Here is a 14457-nt window from a genome sequence, read left to right as displayed (position 1 = left end):
TCTCGGTAGTTTTTTTGTCCCATACTCTTTGTATTATCAAACCAATATTCTCTGACACATTCAAAAATGACAATACCACTTTTTGTCAAACTGCTCTAGGCTGCCCCACAACTTCACACCTTAACCGTTTTTTGAGTAATTTAAGATGTACTTACACGCAGGTTGACAGTGTGTAAGTACATCAGATGTTCTTTTTATCTACAAAACAATTTCTTTCCTTTTTTGTCTTTTAGTCGCTAAAGATCCCAGCGCAATATATTGATGTTTGTGTGCTTAACGTAACAAAACATGAAAAAGTTCTTGAAAAACTTTTGTCCGTCTCTGCATCGTTCAGCCCTCCGATACAAGCAGCTATCGGTTTCAGCCGTAACGTAGACGCTGCGTTTAACTCCGACTAAACTATTCCGCTAGATTTTGTTACGCACAACGGATCAATCCGTCTCATTTAATGCATTTCGTGTTGCACCAGATCTTCTGTCAAAGCACCGCAGTGTTTACTGTAAAAGCCCCTTTCAGAAAACTGCTGTTTTCTTTTCACAACTGTGCAACAAGAAAAAAAAAAATCCTGTCAATCTGCTCAAAACCCGCCTGAGTTCTGTTATGTGTCACAAAGAATATTCTTGGTGATTTTCCTGCTCTCAAAGGCTTGTAGCTGTTATCCAGATTTACAGACAGAGCAGATTTCAAAGATTAAAAAAAAAAAAAAAAAAGAATACGCGTGAAAAAAGCAGGGAATCTAAAAGAATAACTTTAAGAGGACGGTAAAGGAGGAAGACGTGCTGCAGATCCGCTTACATGCTTTCAATTTCCAACATTTGTTTCCCGCAACAGAAGTGGCTTTCATCTTGTAAACACTGGTTTCACTTTCAGGCGAACGACCAGGTTTGCATCATGTGTTAGACAACTTTCAGAGACACCGGCTGGTTCTGTTAAAACGTTTCCTCACTCTGTCTGCGTATGTGTAGCTCCAGATCTTGCCGTTGACCCAGGCCCTGGACACCACCCGGTCGTTCTCGTACTCCAGCCGCTCGGACCACTCTCCGCGGTGGATGGCCGACAGCAGCCCCCCGGCCGAGTAGCTGATGTTCACCTCGGTGTACTTGCTGCTGGGCGACCAGACGACGGGCCGGCCCAGCGGGTCGTACTGGATGTGCAGGGTGAACTTCCTGTGGTCGTCGTAGATCTTCCCCACCCGGGTGTTCTGGTCAAAGTCTATGGAAAGCAGGTTCCTGTTGTGAGCCTGAAAACAACAACAGAATAAAACTTTTTCATTTTATTTTTTACATTTATAATCCTCATAAACTCTGAATGAGGCGGCAGGCTTATTAAATAAAAATATAATAAAATAGCTGGCTTGTCTGAGACAAGCAAAGCTCAAACAAATTAATTGTGACATTTGGAGCAAATCCAGACTGCATAATAACAGTAGCAATAAATTACCTCGCGAATAAGAGGAAAAAGTCCTGAGGAATGCAAATTAATTAGCAGCCGTAAGATAAGATGTCAGTTTCTAATAAAATATTCTGATTATGCAATGTGCTTTCCGCTGCAAAACGGGGAGGGGGGTTGCTGTTGATGGATGCGTTAGGGAAGCCAGGATCGAGTCATTTAACCCGTCGGCCCCCACACCCACCGAGTTCAGACTCAGAACATCCAACGGGTTGTGCAACGAGAACTTGAAGTGCTGTTCGCACCGCTGAACAGCAGACAGAGAGAGAGAGAGAGAGAGCAAGAGGGGACAATCCCTCACTGTTTGTAAAGGAAATGGAAATGACAAAGTGTTGAAACAAAGAAGATTTACAAGTGCAGCAGAGTGAATTAGAATATCTTTGCAAAGTTAGCTGATTTCAACAATTCGGTTTAATAGGCGACACTTATAAATTGATTTATTGTAACCACAGAGGAATATATTTTAATCATCTTTATTTTGTTTGTTTAGCTGTTTGTGTCTTATAGCGAATGAAAATCCAACGTTCACTTAGTCAGAACATTTGATTATTATAGAAGGATTCATTTAAAACATGGATTTTTAACATAGAAATGATACTGAAAAAGTCAAAGCAGGAAGAGCTCAAGAGCTTTAATGTGGATTGCTGCACTTACTTTTGATTTATTACAACACAATGGACCAACACCAGCAGATGACTCGACTTTCTAAACGATTACTAACTCTAGAAACGTCACACTGGACCGCAAGCAACATGGATTATGTCCTAATATAATCTGACTACGGAATCTGGGACCCTGATTTAAAATAAAATACAAAACTGACTGTAATCTTTAAAAGAGGAATTTATTTTTCTCCTTCTAAATAAATAACTAAAATAACTCTGATTAAACAGCAGCTTTCATCAGGCAGGTAGCACATCCCGTCTTAAACCACCGACTCCAATCCGCTCAATGCTGCAGTTTCTTTTACTTCTTCGACCAGACTTTTTCCTTCCACTCAATTTATTCCCCCTGTTAATACACTACTAAGATAAAAGAACCTGTGAACCGTCAGCTCATCAGTCAACCATCAAAGCCCGCCATCGTTCCCAATCTTGTGCTGGCTATAACGCAACGTTTCTGCTATGTAATCTTCAAATATTCTGGGGAACTGAATTTTGAATATTCATTTGTTGGACGATATAATCATCAAAATAACCACAAATACACATGCTTACACCAGCATCAGGCGTGTGAAACTCCTTTCACATCAAGATGGCGACTGTACTGATAAAACAAACTGCTAAAGTTTCGCTGCTTTCGATTAGCACTTCTAAAAATGTTAACAAATTTTTACATCTTTTCACACCGATGTAACTCGGTCCTATATGGCTGAAAACGAATTTGATTTGACATACAAAATTATATTTAAGGACAAAACTGTTATCTTAAAGTTCAATTTATCCCTTCACAGTCCAGAGGACCAAATAAACAGAGTTGGGTAGTAACTAACTACATTTACTCAGATTTATTTGAGTAACTTTTTTTTTTACTTTCTTTTTTGTTGCTTTTTGACAGGTCAACCAACCAACCAACAAACATGAGAAAGAACATCCCCATTACAGAAACAAACCCCGACAACTCAAGGAGAGAACTAACGCACAATAAAATGGGAAAGTAAGAATAGGAATAACTTACAAGGACTAGCTACCTCTAACAAGAAGAAAAAGCAGTAAAAACCCATACATATATATACACATAGCTACAAACACGTACAGCCTTACTCCTACCACACTCCTCACCACAGACCTCGTCTCATTGCAGAAATGAGAAACAATAGTCATTCACGGTAGCACAGAAAGCTCCTAATCCTTTCTCTCTCATCATCCACATTGTATAAGGTTCATGTAGGTTCATGTCCACAGCTCTGTAAATATTCCTTCCTGATTATTCAACCTGGAAATCAAGCTGTTCATAACTGGCCATTTCATTCATTTCTCCCAACCATTCACTAAATGGAATAGCATCTTTTGCTTTCCAGTGTCTCAGGGCCGTCCTGCAGCCTGTGATCGGTGCTGATCTACCACAGTGAGTGTCAGCCAGCATCTCTGTTACCTAAAATACACAGAGAAGGATTAAATCTGTCCTGAATACTTTAATAAGTACTATTAGATCATCCGAAAGATTTTTTAACTGTTCACATTCATACAACATTGTGTTCCTGTGCACATCCCACACCTCCAGCACAACTCAGAATCACAGAGCTTTAATCTTTCCAATAGAGTCTCTGTATGACTGTATATGTAATTAGGCGGGTCTGTACTTCTCTTGATGTCTTCTGCCATGATCCTGTTATTTCTTTCCATTTCTCCATGGTCAATTCATTCTGCAGATTGTCATCCCATGCTCTCACGAGTTTTGGTGTTGAAAGCGTCTCATAAAAGTGTAAAATTTGGAAGCCCCGCCCCTAACGCCGTTGTTACTCTGCACTAGCTTTTGCAACTGTGTTTGAGGTAAAAGGGGAAGTTTTCTTTGTGCTGATATTAAACAACTTCTTAACTTTTGTAAATATTCCCAAAAGTCGTGATTAGGAATTCTGTAGCTAGTTGTGCAAAAGATATAATCTCACAAATACCTTGACTAACTTTTTTGAAAAAAAATTTAAAATAAAAATACTTTAAGGAGTATTTTTACTATGCTGTACTTTTTACTTTTACTTGGGTAATTTTATTATGAAGTATTTCTACTCTTACTTGAGTAAGAGTAGATTAAATTCTCACTGAATGAAAAACAAACAAGTTTTAACCACAAATTAATCAGACACCACCTGCAGTTTTTGTTAAAGTTCCCTAAGTTGTTTTTTTTTAATGAAAAAAACAGATTTGGAAAAAAAATATTTTTATTTATTTTTTTGATACTTATATGAATTATTGTAATTTCCGTCCTTAAGATACCAAAATTTCCACTGACGTTTATGTTGTGGTTCGTCCGGTTGTGTAATATTTAAATATTAAATGATTGATAATTTGATCAGTCTCTCAGTACTTGACCAGACTTTTTACCAAATACTTTTTTACTCTTACTTGAGTAATTTCTTGGACGGGTACTTTTACTTGAGTAATAATCTGTTGAAGTAGTACTGCTCTGACTTGAGTGCAATTTTTGGCTACTCTTCCCACATCTGCAAGTAAATAACTGCTGTGCTCCGGATTTGAGTTTGACACCTGTGGCCCAAACTATATGCAATGAATCTATAAAATCACATTTTGTAATACTACAATTGCTAAAACAACTCTCAAATTTATAACACCTGGACCCTGCTGAGACGTTTAATGGTTCAGGTTTCGTGCAACAGGTTGCTGTGAAGGACAAACTTGTTTTTTTGGTTTTGTCTTGGTTTGTTTACCCTGAGCCTGCGTTCGTAGGTGCTGTAGTTGGCCTTGCTCTGCTCCTTCCTCTGCCTCCACTCGATCAGGCTGGGGCCGTGGTCGCCGGGCAGGCTGATGTTGCAGCGGCTGGCCGTGGGGCTGACTCCGCCCCCGGCGCCGCCCGGCAGGAGGGGCTCCGTGCTCAGCGACAGCTCCATCCCGCTCGCCAGCGCCACCAGAAACGACCCGTCGGAGCTGACTCTGTACGAGTTCTGGGCGTGATCTGAAGGTGTCAGGGTGGTGAGGTGGAGGAGGGTGGGAGCCGTGCATTTTCCACGGGTGGGTCACACGTTCGCAGAGACAAACCACAGAGGCATGCATGCAGTGACACAAACGAAAAGAAAGAAAAAAAACGTGTGAGAAAAACATCAGTCGCTGAATAAGAAAAGAAGCCTTGAGAACAACAAATCTGCAAGATACAGACACTTCTGTAACGTGTTTTCTTTTTTCTTTTTGTTTAAATTGATTGCTTAAATCACTTCGCCGAGTGCTTAGCACTTCACTGTATGAGCCACAGCAGCTTTGGAGAAATCTAATCTATTCAAAGGGAGGAGAGAAGAGAAAAAAGAGACAGATGGACAGATAATGAGAGACAGAGAATAATGAAAAAGAGGCAACGAACAGAAGAGAGAGAGAGAGGGAGGGAGGGAGCGCGCGGATGCCGCGGTGGTCGTAAAACGTTTCCCAGAAACTCTTTTTTTAAATTCATCTCTATATTGTTGCGAGTCATATTTCACCCTGATCTCCAGACGTGCTGCTATCACTTTGCGTCACGTCTTTACTCGCCCTGAGAACACAATTAATAAAAAAAAGAGAGAAAAAAATAATGATAAAAACTACACTTTTAACCCATCAAATTTAACACAGATAATAAACCAGATAGTTCTGTCTATTCCCACTGCCTCTATATAAAAAAAATAAAAAGATCCTTCAGCCCATATGGTTATTGTTGCCTTTGAGGCAGGCGGCGACACACAGCCTAGGCAGGTGGGAGTAAAGGGACTGTGTATATCGGAGGGTCATTTTGACGGTTGCCCCCCCAGCAGCAGCTGAGTCACGTCGTCGCGGCGTGAGCGCGCACAAGCGAGCGATTGCAACCCCGCCCCGTCTCCGCAGTGCTGCTGTCATTGTGACAACCGCTAGAAAGCAATTAAAGGGCTGACATGAGAAGAAACTGCTCCCATGAGTGGCTCCTCCACTCCACTCTCATTTTTTCCTCCTCTCATCTCTGCCCTCTTTTTTTTTTCCTTCTTCTTCTTCATCCCCACCGCCGCCCGCAGCTGTTGTAAAGACATTTCACAAGTCAGTCGGAATCTGTCTCCCTCCTTCGCCATCAATGGCAGGAATGAATTCATTAATAGCCCTTTCTTCTTCTTCTGATCGCCTCCTCCTCCCACTGAAGACGCAAGGAGGTCAGTTTAATAAAGGGGAGGAAGAGGAGGTTTCCCAGCAAGATGAGTCCAGATAAAGAGGAAGAATCTGAACTGAACCCACCATGGATTTATTCCTTTTAACATTTCTTTACATCCACAAACGTAAAAACGTTTCTGTCAGGATTTAGCTCGGCAGACCAACACGGACCCTTCACGTTCAGTACACCTGAAAGCAGCTTTTAAATTTTTTCTTAATTGAAACTTTTGCACATTTTCTTTGCAGAATACCTCGAGACCAGTCAGACTCGATGGAGGATGTCGAGTTCTGTGACTGGCTCTTAAAAAAAAATCAGAAGGAAAGCCTCCCCACAGCATGACACTGACACCGCCATGCTTGTCCCATGGTGGTCGTACAGAGTTTGTTTTTTTTGCCACACAGTTTTCCAGGTGGGCCAAAAGATTCACTTCTGCCGTTTCCTCTACAGGGTTTGAACTCGCCACTATTCAAATGTGTGAAATCCTATGACTAATAGTTTCCTGTCAACAGATTCTTAAATCTTTGTTTTGGCAACTTGTTGCACAGGGTTTTATTTAACAAAATTGGACCTTATATATTTTTTTGTTCATAAAAAAAATTAAAACCATCTTTCAATGTCCTGTCATTTAATACTCACTGTATGCTCCACCTTGTGTTGGTCCATCACGTAGAACTGAGTATTTATGGTTTAAATGTGAAAAACAGAGAAAAACACAAAATCTTACAAAGTATTTGTCTGGTCTAGTTTCTATTGGAAATATCTAAGTTCACTTGAAATAAGTCTAAATTAACTCTCAAATAATTTTTCAGCAAAATAACTTGTATAAAGTTGACAATTCCTCTGTACGGATGAAAAAGTACTCATCATAAGTGAAATGAATTGTACTATTTTATCAATATTAAGGAATTACTGACTCAAAACAAGCTCTTATATTTTGCTGAAAAGCTACTTGTAAGTTAGTTTTGTCTTATTTCAATAAGATATTTTAATAAGATATTTTTATCTTATCTTATACTTGGTATGTTTTGTGTTTTTCCAGTGAATGTCAAAAATCGTCTAGATTTACGGTCATTACTCCCCCCAAATCTGTGTGTCTCATCTATGGTTTTCTGTCCCCCTATAGAAATGACTCAGAAACTTTATCAACGCAGATCTGTGGCGAACATAAAGAGGCCAGAGGCACTTCAATATTTCCTTTATGCCAAATCTGTCAGCCCGAAAGTTGCGATAAGCCTCAAACCGCTTTAATTTTCATTTAATTTAACTAATTAAACTTTTTCTGTCGTTTCTAAAAAAAAAAAAAAAACAAAACAAGAAGAAGAAGAAGTGAACGTCTGGCTTCACCTTGCTTGAACGTGTAGATGGTGTCGCTCGCAGACAGGTTGGTGCTGGTGACAAAGTTCTCGCGGTTGGAAGCTTCGACCTCGACTCGAGACCAGCGCTCCAGGTTGCCGTGGAAACCGCTCACCTCACCCGTGGGTAAGGTGATGTTGGTGACACGCCCCTCGCTGCTATACCTTAGAAAGGGAACACAAACACACACACACACACGCACACACACAAAATGCAGATAAGAGTCACTCTGGGTTTGTCATACAAAAACTCCAACAGACACACACATACACCCTCTGTTTTCCCCTCCTTTTTATTGGCACAGGGTAGGTGTCAACTATGATTTATAAGTGTAATTACCCAGCTGTGGAGTTTGAGACAGAGACTGAGCTGCCAGTGGTGAATAATTCACACACATGTGGTTTAGCGTGTGCACAGTATGCACAGTACGAAGCAAAGCAAATGCATGTGATCAAAATGTTTGCAGAGATTTCCCCCAAAATTTCCCCCATGCCCCTCCAAAAATAATAAAATAAAATAAAATAAAAATGCCTCTACAACTTTTTTAAATATTCTCAAGCAACCACTAGATGGCACTCACATTTCACAGCCTTCCTGTGAACTCTTGTCAGATGCACACATTTAGAGTCGAGTGAGAAAACACAAATTAAATCAAAAAAAGGAGAAGAAGAAGAAGGGAGGAGAAGCTCACTCATAAACGGTGGTCCAGCTGTTCTCGTCGCTCTTGGTGGACAGCAGGCCCGTGTTGCCGTGGTAGGAGATGTGGGCCAGGTCGTGGCCCTGGGCCGAAACCTTCCTCAGCATGCCGCTGTTGCTGAGGGACAGCCAGTACACCTGACCGCCGGGGAGCGCCAGCCACAGCGGGACGCCGTGGGCGTCACGCCGCACCTGCAGGCCACGGCCGTCGCGACTCGTCAGCCCCGAAAACTGGCCGTCCGTCCCGTAGGAGAAGTTGTACAGGTAGTGGCCCGTGATGAGGTGCTTGGTGTACATGTGGGAGCCGTTCTGTGGCAGAGAGGAAGTGGAGTCAAGTCTGAGTGTGTGGCACATTACATCATAAAAAAAACATCAATTACGAAACAAGCAATGACCGTTACATTTTGTCTAATGCAAAATTATTGAGCAAATACACATCAAATACGTTGATGTTCCAGTTTCTGCTAATCAAATTCAACAGCTGGGTCTTTGGTCTAGATTTAAAGGAACTCAGTGTTTCGGCAGCTTTGCAGTTTTCTGGAAGTTTGTTCCAGATTTGTGGTGGCAGAAGATGAATGTTTGGTTCTGGTTCTGGGGATGCAAAGCAGACCAGAACCAGAGGACCTGAGAGGCCTGGAGGGTTGATATAACAACAACGGATCTTTAATGTATTTTGGTGCCAAGACTTTCAGTGATTTATAAACTAAAGCGTTTTAGATTCTATTCTCGGATAAGTTCAACTTTTTCAGTTACGGATCTGTTTTAGTTCATATCCTTAATCTTGACTTGCTTCATTTTAACAACTAGAAAAGCGTCAGAGTAAAACCTCTACAGTCATTTTGAAATAAACCAGAAATAAGAAGAAAAATATATTAAACTTAAAAGTTGAGTTTATGTTTGTGTGGCTTTTCAGGTTCCATCAATTCAACATTAAATAATAACAGAACATGTCAACTACAATGAGTGTCTTACAGCTGCTTATTAAGTGCGTTGTAAATTATTGGGAAACAAAGGATCCAGGCTGGAATATTTGATCATCACAAAATCAGATTTTCTCTACAACACTGTTTCACAAAATAATCAAAAAACAGAGCACTAAGTAAAAGTATTGATTCAACATTTATGTCTTTATATTGCTCTCCTACTGAGCCAGATCTTCTTGTAGTCTTTTAAATTAAGAAAAACAAGAACGGTCCAAACATTTTCTGCAGAATCACAGTCAAAGGCTCTGAGGCGGCTATTAAGAAACGTGATGTGTGTTTGGGGTGATTGACCAGCTTCAACACCCAACGTCGTCCAAGTATTGATCATCAAACCGAGGAGAGAAGAGCTGCTCAGCGATCAAACAGGCCCAATACGTTCTTGAGAAAAATTTAACGGTCATACTAAACCAAAGAAGACAAACTGTGTTCGCGACCGCGTCAAACTTTCTCTAGTATTCTCAGTGTGACGTTTCTAGAGGTCTCGCAGATACTTGAACATGTTTGAGCATCTTTTTGGAAATAGGTCAAACTCAGTCAGGTTGAACAAACAGTGTCTGTTCATTTATTTCCTTAATTCATTAAATGTCAGTGAAATGGAGGCAAACAGTCTGTAGCTATGCTATGCTGAATGGTTGATAACCTCACACAGTCTACCCACTTCTCAGAGAAAAACTGTTACAAATTGACACTTTTACCTTTTTCTCTCTCTATTTCTCTATGTTTTTTGAAAACCTGACTTTATTATTTTGCTTAGCATAGTACCACCACAGTCGCTGTTGTCTTCCACTGTCTGCTGCTGAACATCGTCACCGTTAAGCTCCAAGCAGGAACGAACCATTTCATGCAGATCCAGGGGGGTTCAGGGCAAATATGGCTGTCTGCTTTTTGGCCTGGGAGTGAGAACATTTAATTTTCCCTGCTAAAAACAATTTTAGAAAACACAATATGATTAATTTTGTAATTGACAGGGCCCCTTTTTTTTATTTCTATGAATAAATTGTGGGGGGGCCCCCCTGTTGGTCAGGGGCCTTGGTATTGTCCTAACTTTCCCCCCCTGGGTCCTCACAAAAAACTGATTTATATTGAGAATGTACTATATACAAGTTGACGCTTTCTTAAAATTAAGTATGCTGAAACGAGTCAAATGAGTCTGGATTATGTAATGTGAAAACTTTTGCATGCTGTTTGCACAACTGTTGTGTATTAAAGACCTAATAGGTGAGCTGCTTGTAGAGGGGAAAAAAATTGTTTTCAAACTTGTAAATTTGTGTAAATGTATGTACTGCCTCATGCCGTTTACATTTGAGAACACAAGCAAACTCCTCCACACCTGAACCCAAACACAGCATATTCATATTTTGACCTTTTCCACCGACACGCAGCTCTCGAGCCTCCCGGTGGGGATCAGCGCGGTGGAGTTTTGTTTACAGACCGGCGCTGGAGCGCCACGGCGTACCTGGCTAAAGAGATAGAGCTCCTGGTCCTGCGGGGAGCTGATCTCCACCAGCCCAGCCGGGCCGGGCTGAGGCTGGTTGGGGTTGACGGCCCTGATCCGGATGTTGCCCAGGTCGGCGATATACAGGGTGCCGTTGGGCGCCACGGCCAGGGAGGAGGGGGCTTTGAGGCGGGCGTCACGGGCGTAGCCTCCGTCGCCTGATGAGAACAACAACACCGGGTTGAACGTAAAAGCGTCTTTACCTCTAAACAAACGGAGCAATAATAATAATGTTTCCCTGAAAGACACAAGCCCCCGAGCAGCACACACAGCTGTCTCGTAACATGAAGACCTCATGGCGGCTCTTATCACTTTGGCTCAGAAGTCAGGCTTGTTGGGATACAGTCGATTCCCGGAGCAGTGGGAACGATGACCACCTTGATAGCGGCCTCGGAGTTATCAGACGGCGGTATCCGGCGGCCGGGTGCGTTCAGGAATCTTTTGGTAGCGCAATGGGGTATAACAGGCTGGGTGAGGGTCTTCAGATGCTGTCAGCGGAGGGGACAGGGGCCTCTGATGGCTCTGTAAAGACGGCGGGGTGGCGGTTTATCTCCCGGCTGCATGCGCATCACTCACGTGCACAAGTGCGTGTGTTAGAGAGAAAGAGAGAGAGCGAACGTTTGCGTTGCTTTTGTATCTGGCGCCTGTGGACGGGCGCGCGTTCAAAGACGCGGGATGTTTACGGCGGAGGGGATGGAAAACGGAAAGCTTCTGAAGAGAGTAATCATCTGTTAACAGCAAGACATGATTGAAAATATGCAAAGTACAATCCAAGAAATGGGGATGGTTACAGCCCATTGGCTTGTGGCGTGGCAGAGACACTTCCCTCCGTTCCGAGTAGAAAAAGAGACAGATTTTTATGAGCGGAATTAAATGATAAAATCACATCCTCTGACACTTACAATGAAAGCACGGCCTAACCGTCAAAGGAACATCTGCTTATTTGTTGGGCCCTTTCCTCTTTCCCTTTTATCACGATTTTTTTTAGGTGCCCTTCGATGACATCAAAACCGGTTAAAACATTCATCGCCTAAAAAGGGAGCTTTTTCTTCCACCAGCTGTAATTTGAATGGATTTGAAAGGTTTTCTCTCGACGCGTGCTCCTCCTGAAATTTAGCTGCAGGTTTTTTGTTTTTTTTCTTTGCAGCGAGGAGAATTCCTGGTGAATACCAAAAAAAAAAAAAAATCACATTTCGTTTTTCTGCATCCAGGTACTCTCTCTTAGTCAAATGACATTCTCTGTTGTGACATTATGGCTGCTTCTCTCTCTCACACTCCTACATACGTTGTCGCCATTTACATAAAGCTCATTGCTATGTATTTTCGGTATTTTTCCGAGGCAGAAAGTCAAAGCGGCCCCTCCCAGACATTTGGATTCCAGCTGACTTTAATAATTTAGGCAGGCTGAAAGTAGAGAGAGGATAACGTTGCAGGAGATGGACAAGAAGAAGAAGACACATTCTCAAGCACTGTTAAATTTATTAGACAGCTGAGACCCAAAGGCTGAAAGATTTACCCACTAGATATCAAGACATACTAACAATTTCAAAACATGTTAGCCTTTAAAATGGTCCAGTTTTTTGTTATTTTTTTAAACTTGAATATCCTCCAGACCAGGGAAGATATGATCGGAATTGATTTTTAAATGTTGTTTTTTTCCCCCCTCCCTCTCTTTTAGGGCTGTAATCCTATTAGACCTAATCTAATACTCTTGCATTACCTAATCCTGCGCTCGTGTCTGTCCGTGTGTGTTTGTGTGCGTCGGCGTGATGACCCACCAGAGAAGCAGTCACAGTTGGGGTCTATCTTGCAGTCGCAGTCTGTCGGGGCTCCAGAGATGATCGATATCTCCCCGTTGGTCGACACCTGCGGGTTTGACAAAGACCAACGCGTCACACACGAGCACAAAAATGTTCGCAAAAGGTCACTCCGGCGCGGAAATCATCACAACGGACAACCGTTTGCCATTTCTAAGCTCTTCAAACAGCACAGAAAGGCTGTAACGGAGTACAATGACACATAGAATGACGTAAGTAACGTTGAGGTGTAAATAAATGACTACAACATTATTTGGGTTAATAAAAAATGCAAAACAGAACCATACATCGCCTTACAAAAACTCATAATTGTTCCTACTTTTCTGCTTTACGTACAAAAACAATGTATTTTGTGGGATGTGTTAACACAAAGTAAAGCATGACTAAGTGGCCTGCATTTGTGGTTGACATAAAACAAAGTGCAACTTCAGACGTTATCAAACTAGTTCATAGAGTCCGCCTGTATGGAATGTATTTGTGTCATAAATCTAATAAAAGCTTATTTGTAAAAAAATTCCTTAAAACACACAAGTTTCCTTATACTTTATACTAAGTCACTACATTGTGTTTGTCTTCTGCATGTAATTTCAGTAAAATATATTAATGTTTACTGTAATAACATGAAAGAATGCCAAAAAAGTGAGGGCGCGGATACTCCTTCGACGCCCCGTAGGTGACAAGAGGGGTTGATTAAGATTTTTATTTTTTTTTTAAACTTAAAACAAAATCAGAGCATCACGACACGAGCGCAGGGCTCAGCTCATTACTTGATTGACAAACGCAACGTTAAATTGTACAAATTACCCCTATTGTCCTGGAGGAAAGAGCTGTAGGTGTACGCGCCTGTGAGAAGATAATCGGAGCAATTGACAAGTTTAATTTAGGTTCTTGCTGTGTAAACTATTACACCTCAAGGAAATCTCCGCCGAGGTGTTGGTCCAAAAGAAACGAGTTTGACGTGAGAAAATTGACAACATTGAGATGTCAAAGCTTAGGTTTGAGCAAGATTTTTAAATAAAGTTAGTTGTAAACACTATGACAAAAAAAAAAAAAAAAAAAACACGACTCAGGTCACGTCAGACGAATGTCGTTTATTACCTCCAGGTTATTTAGGTACAGCTACATCAATGCATAATTATTGGGTAAACCCCCCCACCCCCCAAAATAAACAAAAAACCAGCAATCCTTAGAACTCCCGTATAAATTAGGACGATAAGAAAAGACATATTTTTAGCTGTTTGCCTGTTTTCTTATTTCCAAGGTGGAAAGACATCAGGAATAACTTTGGAGGAGTAATTATTGCTGCCTATTAATCAGGTGAGATTATGCATGCCAAACAATTTGAAATGATCATTCTGCTGCGAGAAAGATTACTCACAAATTTATGGGAAATTTATTAATGAACTTGCCTGTTAAAGTCTGAAGTTTCAGCAAGATCCCCTGAGGTGTGATATATAAGAAATAAAAATAAAAAACCTCTCCACAACAAAAAAAACATCTCATGCAGACTAAGCCTCAAAACAATGTTAGAATTCATCACAGCAGAGTTAGGAAGAGGCTAAACAAGTGTGGGACATTTGAACGGATTTCCAGGAAAATCCTCTTCTCTTGAAGGAGAACATGCCAGGCCGGATTTTGCAAAAAAAAAAAAAAAGTGCATCTGAGCAAATGAGGGGATGGAGAAAAAAAAAACAACTAAGAGTTTTGGAACAGCGCCCCTTGGACAGATTGGACCACAGTTGCGATGTTTGGCCATAAAACACAGCAACATGTCTGCTAAAAAACTGAGAAAAAAACAACAAAAAAACACACATCTTTGGGGCTAAGCTAACCGGCTGCATGCCTT

The 14457-nt window shown here is 41.3% G+C and overlaps 1 protein-coding gene across 1 annotated transcript in view; it reads right to left on the bottom strand.

Annotated features, from left to right (window-relative positions):
- Positions 1-14457, bottom strand: part of tenm1 (teneurin transmembrane protein 1) — a 287438-nt gene that overhangs the window by 17841 nt on the left and 255140 nt on the right. Inside the window, exons 26-31 of the mRNA XM_028009863.1 lie at positions 12573-12660; positions 10756-10952; positions 8312-8625; positions 7612-7784; positions 4835-5079; positions 947-1240 (exon numbers count right to left, since the gene is read on the bottom strand). Coding sequence (XP_027865664.1) covers positions 947-1240; positions 4835-5079; positions 7612-7784; positions 8312-8625; positions 10756-10952; positions 12573-12660 — 1311 coding nt within the window. The remainder of the gene's footprint in view (positions 1-946; positions 1241-4834; positions 5080-7611; positions 7785-8311; positions 8626-10755; positions 10953-12572; positions 12661-14457) is intronic.

This window comes from Xiphophorus couchianus, chromosome 23 (genome assembly GCF_001444195.1).
Source record: "Xiphophorus couchianus chromosome 23, X_couchianus-1.0, whole genome shotgun sequence".
NCBI classification, from domain to species: Eukaryota; Metazoa; Chordata; class Actinopteri; order Cyprinodontiformes; family Poeciliidae; genus Xiphophorus; species Xiphophorus couchianus.
This window is presented reverse-complemented; position numbering and strand designations above follow the sequence as displayed.